General features: G+C 39.1%; 1 protein-coding gene across 1 annotated transcript; it reads left to right on the top strand.

Annotated features, from left to right (window-relative positions):
* Positions 1-255: 255 nt before the first annotated feature.
* On the top strand, positions 256-1,212 carry LOC100523301 (olfactory receptor 1L1-like). Its single transcript, XM_085012440.1, has one exon. The coding sequence runs from the start codon at positions 280-282 to the stop codon at positions 1,210-1,212; it is 933 nt and encodes a 310-aa protein (XP_084868566.1). The 5' UTR covers positions 256-279.
* The last annotated feature ends 7,273 nt before the right edge of the window (positions 1,213-8,485 follow it).

The following is an 8,485-nucleotide window of genomic DNA, read 5'->3' as shown; positions in this document are numbered from 1 at the left end:
AGCTTCAACCTGACATATCTAATAAGTATTTGTGGGGACCTAGAGAAATACTGTTACTCACATCCACCTGGGAGGGCTATTTTCTAAAAGGATATCCACTCTCTGATGTCCCTGCACATAATGGTTAAACTTTTTGTCATTCAGCTTATTTTTGTGCACTATGGAAAAGAAAACAAAATCATGGACCGTTGATAGAAATCCTAAGAGAAAGGAAGAAATTGAAACGTGCTGAACTGAAAAATCTAGGATATTTCTATATTTATTGGCGAATGCAGGACCATGGAGAGAGTCAACCAAACCAGCAGTGTCTCCGAGTTCATCCTCCTGGGACTCTCCTCCCGGCCTGAGGACCAGAAGCCACTCTTTGCCCTGTTCTTCATCATGTACGTGGTCACCTTGGTGGGAAACCTGCTTATCATCCTGGCCATCCGCTCTGACACCCAGCTCCAGACACCCATGTATTTTTTCCTTAGCATTTTATCCTTTATTGATGTTTGCTATACAACCACCATCGTCCCCAAGATGCTGGTGAACTTCCTGTCAAAGAAGAAGTCCATTTCCTATGCTGAGTGTATGACCCAGATGTATTTCTTCTTGGCCTTTGCCAACACAGAAAGTTACCTCCTGGCAACCATGGCCATTGACCGCTATGTGGCCATCTGTGACCCTTTCCACTACGTCACTGTCATGAGCCATCGCCGTTGTGTCCTGCTGGTGGCCTTCTCCTGCTCCATCTCTCACCTCCATTCCCTCTTACTGGTTCTCTTGATAAACCGTCTTCTCTTTTGTGACTCCAATGTCATCCAACACTTCCTCTGTGACATCAACCCTCTGCTGAAATGTCCATGCTCCTCCACTTTTGTCAATGAAATTGTAATTAACACAGAAGGACGGACAACCTTGGTGACTCCCTTTATATGTGTGATCATCTCTTACTTACGGATTCTCACGGCTGTTCTTAAGATCCCTTCAGCAGCTGGGAAGCATAAAGCTTTCTCCACCTGTGGCTCCCACCTCACCATGGTGACACTCTTTTATGGAAGCATTATTTACGTTTATTTCCGGCCCCTGTCCACCTACACCATCCAGGACCGGGTGGCAACGGTCATCTACACAGTTTTGTCCTCCATGCTGAACCCTTTTATCTACAGCCTGAGGAACAAAGACATGAAGCGGGGCCTGGGAAAGCTGATGAGCAGGAGGGTGTCTTAGGCAGCACCCCTGTGCACATGCTCAAGAGTGAGTCTTCCTGCAGGCCCCCATTTCTGATGATTCCTGGTGTGTATGCAAGCTTCTTGGGTTTAGCATACCTAAGGCAAGAGTTCATAAGAAATGGTGTAGGTCCACTGGACAACTAAATGCAATGTGCGACCCTGGACTAGATCCTGGGCTGGGGAAAAAATCTATAGAAGACATTATTGAACCTTTGATAGAATTTTGAATATGGACTATAGATTAGATAATAGCATTATGTCCATGTTAAGCTTTCTGATTTTGATCTTTGTGTGCAGTTATATGACAATGGCTTGTTCACAGGAAATACACACTGAAGTATCTAGAAATAAAAAGGAATGATGTCTGAAAAAAAAAGAAATGGTATAAGTGACAAGACTAGAATATAGTACCCAGTCTTATTTACTTACAATATAATTACATAAGTATACAGTAGATATGTATCTTATATATAACCACCAGTCAAAGCCACATTTTTAGGACTTTGTGTCCATTCCTCATTGCTCCCCCAATTCTCTTTTCTCATTCACTCCTTCCAAGTGTAGCTGAAAACTGGTGTGTTTCATTAATTTCTCTTGACCAAATTTCTCCTTGTTCAATAAGTCTGAGTATCTTTACATATTTTAAGAAACACTGCAATCAGTTATTCACTTTGCAGCAGTTTCCATGTGTCTGCAGTTACTTCAATTATTAGCATGTTCTTGTGTGTGCAGGCATGTGTGTGTGTTTGTGTGTACACAGCTGCATGCACATGTCATCTCCTCCCTGTAGGATTAGGACCTCCCCAATAACAGGGACAATTTCTTGCCCACCAGGCAGGGAATCAATCACATCTCCTCTTGCGGATTTCCTCTCTAAGCACAATATCCTGGGTCCTAAACACAGAATGTTATCTGGCATTTTGGCCTTGAGGAGCTAAACTCAAGTCCAGCACTCCAGGTGATCAGCCATACACAGTGGAACTGAGGTCTACTTCTGTGTCTTTTGCCCTGGCTTCCTCTCCTTTGTACATCTAATTATTTCTGCCTCCAAGCTATTGCTTTTGCCAAATGTCATGCACGAATGTGATACCCAGATCCTATATTGAAGCTGATTAAAAGAAAATCCATGCATTGTATCTGTTCTTAGACTGTTCCCATTTAAGCAACTGGTTTATTTTTATCTTCAGTCGCTGTGAATTCCATGACTGACCAGAAAGCTTGGAGACAAATATAATTACCATGTGCATTTTCAGAGTCATTCCTGGCTCAATGTTATGTCCCCACCCTTGTTTATTCCTTCTTTTTCACTTGTCTAACATTATTTTCAGTTTACCATATCTTCGCTTTCTTCCATGCTACCTTTAAACTTTTCAGAACTCTTCAGAAGTAACAACTAATATAAATATAAATAATTTCTTAAGTCAGAGAAGAAAATCCACCAAAATGGGAAAATAATGGTTACCTCTGGGTAGTAAAGCATAGACTTTTAAAATTTGCTTCTTCATAAAGGGTATCACACTCTCTGACCATCAACATTCTTTCTTTTATAAATATAAAAACATTTTAAAATTTCAGACAAACTGTAAAATTCCATTTAGTTTTCTTTTTTAATTTTGCATATTGGCAAAAGTATGGTGGTCCACTAGCAGAGGTTAAAGGTGAAGCTGGAGACAATTGTGAGGAGAGGGGCTATGACAGTTTAATTTCATGTGTCAAATTGACTGAGCTCACAGTATTTGGTCAAACATTGTTCTGGGTGTTTCTGTGAAGGTATTTGGGGAATGAGATCAGCATTTAAATCAGTGGACTGAGTAAAGCAGATTATTCTCTGTAATGTGGGTGGGCCTCATCCAATCAGTTGAAGGTCTTAATAACACAAAGACTGACTTCCCCATGGCAAGAAGAAATTCTGTCAGCAGACTGCCTTTGAACTAGAACTACAACTATTCCCTCAGTCTCGTGAGTTCCCATTGTCACGCAGCAGAAATGAATCTGACTAGTATCCATGAGGATTTGGCTTCAATCTCTGGCCTTGCTCAATGGGTTACGCATATGGCATTGCTGCAAGCTGTAGTGTAGGTCGAAGACACAGCTCAGATCCCACATTGCTATGGCCATGGTGTAGGCTAGCAGCTACAGCTCTGATTCAACCCCTAGTCTGGGAACTCCATATGCTGCAGGTGCAGCCCTAAAAAGAAAAAAGGAAAAACTATTTCCTCAGACTCCAGTCTGCCTGCCTACACTGCAGGTTTTGGACTTACCAAGCCTTCACAATGTGAGACAATTTCTTGAAATAAATAAATCCCTCTTAAGTCTCTGTCTCTCAAAAGAAATAGGTTGATACTTATAAATATATCTTGTTGGTTCTGTTTCTCTGGAGAACTCTGACTTATGCAGAGATATATCATGTTCATGGATAGAAAGACTCAATAGTGTTAAGATTTCAACTATCCTCTAGGTATTTTCTGTAAAAAGCTATACAGTAAATTTGTTGGCTTTATAGGTCCTATGGGTTTCTGTTACAGTTACTCAAGTCTGCCATTGTAGCACAATAGCATCCATAAACAATACAAAAACCAATGAGCATGACAATGTCCCAATAAAATGTTACAGACACTGATTTTTTTTTTTAGGGCTGCATTTGAGGCACATGGAAGTTCCCAGGCTAGGGGTCAAATCGGAGCTGTAGCTGCTGGCCTACACCATAGCCACAGCCACAGCAATGCCATATCTGAGCCATGTCTGCAACCCTACACCAAAGCTCACGGAAATGCCAGACTCTTAACCCACTGAGCAGGGCCAGGGATTGAACCCACCTCCTCATGGATACTAGTCAGGTTCATTAATGCTGAGTCATGATAGGAACTCCCTGAAAATTTAATTTCATATAATTTTCATGTGTTATAAAATATTATACTTTTGATTTTTTTCAACCTTTTAAAAATGAAAAAAAAAACATTCTTAGCTGGTAGACTGTATGAAAACTAAAGTAGGTCAGATTTGGGCTGTGGGTTATAATTTGCCAACTTCTGATCTATTGACTCTATCTCAAAATTCTATCATGCATTACACCTTAAATAGTTACCACTCTTATTTGTTGAAACTAAATAGGATTAAAAGCCAAAATTATTTATTTATTTATTTTGTCTTTTTAGGGCCACACCCACAGCATATGGAGGTTCTTAGGCTAGGGGTCTAATCAGAGCTAATAGCTGCCGACCTATGCCAGAGCCACAGCAACACCAGATCCAAGCCATGTCTGCAAACTACACCACAGCTCACAGCAATACAAGATCCTTAACCCACTGAGCGAGGCCAGGGATCGAACCTCATGGTTCCTAGTCAGATTCATTTACCACCGAGCCATGACGGGAACTCCCAAAAATTATTTTAATTCTACCAGTCTTTTTTTGTGGAAATTGAAAAACTTATTCTAAAATTTATATGCAAATGCCAGAGAACCTAGAAGAACAAAAATAGATTTGAGGGGGAAAAAAAGGCTAGGGGTTTCACACTACCTAGCTTCAAGGCTTACTAAGCTACAATAATCAAGACAGTATGCTATGGGTTTATAACTCAATGAAACAAAAGAGTTCAGAAACAGATCTGCATATATATATGGGTAACTGATTTTTGGCAAAAGTGTCTCAGCCATTCAATAGACAAAACATAGGTTTTGACTCAATTGTTGAAAATATCAAAAGCTAAAAATGGTACTCCTTTTCATTTATTTGAATTTTTGCCTTACTGATTATTTTCATAAGGCTGTAAATACATTTTATCTTTTTTTATTTTCTTTCTTTTTTTTGTTTTTTGTTTTTTAGGGCTGCACCCATGGCATATGGAGGTTCCCAGGCTAGGGGTCAAATCAGAGATACAGCTGCCAGCCTACACCACAGACACAGGAACACAGGATTCAAGCTATGTCTGTGACCTACGTCACAGCTCAAGGCATCACCCAACCCTTAACCAACTGAGTATGGCCGGGGATCAAACCTGCAACCTCATGGTTCCTATTCAGATTCATTTTGGCTACACCACAATGGGAACTCCCTGTAAATACATTTTTTTATTGTTCTTAATCATTTCTTCATGTTGTTTGGCTGTTTTAAGACTCATATAAGTCCTCTTTATATTAAAGATTTAAACTTTACATTCTTCAACTCCTAGTGCAAACTGTCCCCAGTCATCTTTCATCCTTCAGTTTTCTTTTTGATTTGTTGACCTAAATGGGTTTACAAAAATGAAACCAATAAAAAAAATTCCTCCTGTGACTCTTCTGCCAGTGTTATCATTGGAAATCCTTCTCTGTGTAGAGTTAATGTTGGTAATAAATAGGTTTTTTTTTTTTCATTTCAGTAAGATGTGTTAATTTTTAAGAAGAGTCTTACTGAAATGTAATTCATACACCATAAAATCATTTTAAAGTCTATAATTCAGTGGCTTTTAGTATGTGGTGTGTTATATATTTGTTTATTGGCTACACCCAAAGCATGTGGAAGTTCCCAGGCCAGGCATCAAACCTATGGCAGACTAGCGACCTGAGCAACAGCAGTGACAACATTGGATCCTTAACCCACTGTGCCACCAAGGAACTCCAGATTGTTATTTTTCCTTTTACTGAAACGTACAACTTTTAGAATAATATTACATATTTAAGTGGCTCTGCTCCTTACACATCTCACTCTCTTCCAGAATTTCCTGGAACTTCCCTCATGGTGCAGTGGTTTAAACCACAGCTGTGGTACAGGTTACAAATACAGCACAGGTTCAATACTTGCCCAGGAACTTCCACATGCCATGGGTGTGGCCAAAAAAAGGTGTTTCCTCCCCATTTCAGGTCCCATAATTATTCAAAGCCAGGATCCTGAATACAATGGGTCTCTCAATCACTCATATATAGCATATACATTTCCCTCAGAGACTTTCATTCTAATATTATTTCCTCCTCTGTGGTGCTTTACTGCAAGCCCACCTAGTTTAAGTACCCTATCATCTTCAAAAAGTACCCTCCCACACCAGCCCACTCTAATCATTGGACATGACCTCTTTGTCTTGCGAGCTCCACTGTCCCTTTAGCTAGTCTACCTGTTCCTGCCCTTCTAAGAGCAGGAATAACAATAACTCTTGCCATTTCCTTTAAACATTATACTAGAGGTTCCAACCATCATGTCTAAGTAAGAAAAGGAAATAGAAGGCATCTATTGTAATAGAAGGCATAGATTGTAAAGAAGGAAGATTATCTCTACTTGCAAATGGCAGATGATCTATAGTTTTAAATTCTTAAGAAATCAATCCCCACAAATACCTAGTAGACATAATAAATGCTCTGAATTCAATACAATCCCCATTAAATATCTCAGCTATACATTTTGCAGAAAATGACAAGCCAATCCTAAAATTCACATGGAAATGCAATAGAACCAGAATAACCAATACATTCTTGAAAAAGAAGGCTAAAATTAGTCGACTCATACTTCCTGATTTCAAAACTTACTGCAAACTAAGTAACTAAGTACTAATTCATGCTTAGTACTTCACATGAAAAGATGCTCAACATCAGTAGTCATCAGAGAAATTCAAATCAAACTGCGATATCACTTCACACCTGTCAGAATGGCTGTCATCAAAAAGAATGTAAATAGCAAATGTTGGCAAGGACATGGAGAAAAGGGAACCCTGGTACACTGTTGGAGAGACTGTAAGTTGCTGCAGCCATTATGGAAAACAGCATAGTAGTTTCTCCAAAAACTAAAATAGAACTACCATATGACACAATTCCACTCTTGGGTGTATAACCCCCCAAAAAAAAACTAATTCAAAAAGACGCATGCAGCCCAATATTCATAGCAGCATTATTTACAATTGTCAAGATATGGAAGCAACCTAAGCGTCCACCAGATGAATGGATATATATGTGTGTGTGTGTGTGTGTGTGTGTGTATACACACACATATATATGTATATATATAAATATAAAAACAATGGACTACTACTCAGCCATGAAGAAAATGAAATTGTGCCATTTGCAGCACCATGGATGGTATTAGAGGGCATTATGCTACTAGAAAAAGGTCAGAAAAAGACGACAAATATATGACATCACTTATATATGGAATCTGAAATGTACAACAAACAAGGGAACATAACATAGAAGAAGCAGACTCACAGATATAGACAACAAATCAGTGGTCACCAGTGAGGAGAGGGAAGAGGGGAGGGGCAAGATCAGTTCAGAAGATTGAGAGGGACACACTATTAGGTATAAAGTAAGCCACATGGATACATTGTACAGCAGGGGGAATATAGCCAATATTTTATAATAACTATAAAGGGAGTATAATATTTAAAAATTATGAATCATTATCTTGTACACCTGTAAGTTATATAATTGTTTTATGGAAACTATACTTCAATTAAAAAGGACAAGGCCATACTAGCATAATGCTAGACAAAGGAATACAAGTGAGGGTCCACAAATAAACCTTCACATTATGGGCAATTTATTTTCAAGAAGGCTTCCAGGGAAATACAAGGGGGAAAGAATAGTGCTTTCAGCAAACCAAACCATGCTGAGACAACTGAATAGCCAGAAGCAAAAGAATGAAGCTGGACATTTACCTCACACTTCATGCAAAAATTAACTCAAAAGGATGATAGAACTCAATGTAAGGGCTTAAACTACAAACCACTCAGAGAAAGGCATGGGAGTGAGATGCTTCATGACCTTAGATTACGCAGTGGTTTCTTAGGTACGTCACCAAACTGCTTGTCCACACAAGTGGTAATAGAAAAAAAATGGATCAACAGGAATTCATCAAAATCACCACGTTTTGTACTTCAAAAGATACCATCAGGAGAGTGAATAGACAACCCATAGAAAGGTATAAAATATATGCAAATCATATAGTTGATAAGATATTTATGTAAGTCTTTAAGAGCAGAATTCCTTCTAGGACTTTAAGATTAATAGTAATGGATAAAGCCCAGTTCCTGTTTTCATAAAGCTTGCAAAATTTTAATGAGGACAGAAAAAGAACCACAATAAAAGAAGAAGTGTTTCCAGACCTGCAGTGTCTATGAAGTCTGCCTGTATATATGTATAGTGTTAAGAATGTCAGAGAAGAACACCAGGGTCTTCTTGAGGAATTGTCATTTGAGTGCATGTTTGCAGGATCCATTCGTCATCTTGTTTTGGGTCTGGACAGCTGACTTGTATGGACTGTATCAGGATGGTGCCCAGTTGGGAGGCAATTGCAGGATGTCACAAG

Source organism: Sus scrofa, chromosome 1 (assembly GCF_054392235.1).
Source record: "Sus scrofa isolate SSC_HxYL_T2T_F1_AM1 chromosome 1, Sscrofa_HxYL_maternal_Yorkshire_Landrace_v2.0, whole genome shotgun sequence".
Lineage (NCBI taxonomy): Eukaryota > Metazoa > Chordata > Mammalia > Artiodactyla > Suidae > Sus > Sus scrofa.
Note: the sequence above shows the minus strand (reverse complement) of the source record. Positions and strands in the feature narration are given on the sequence as shown.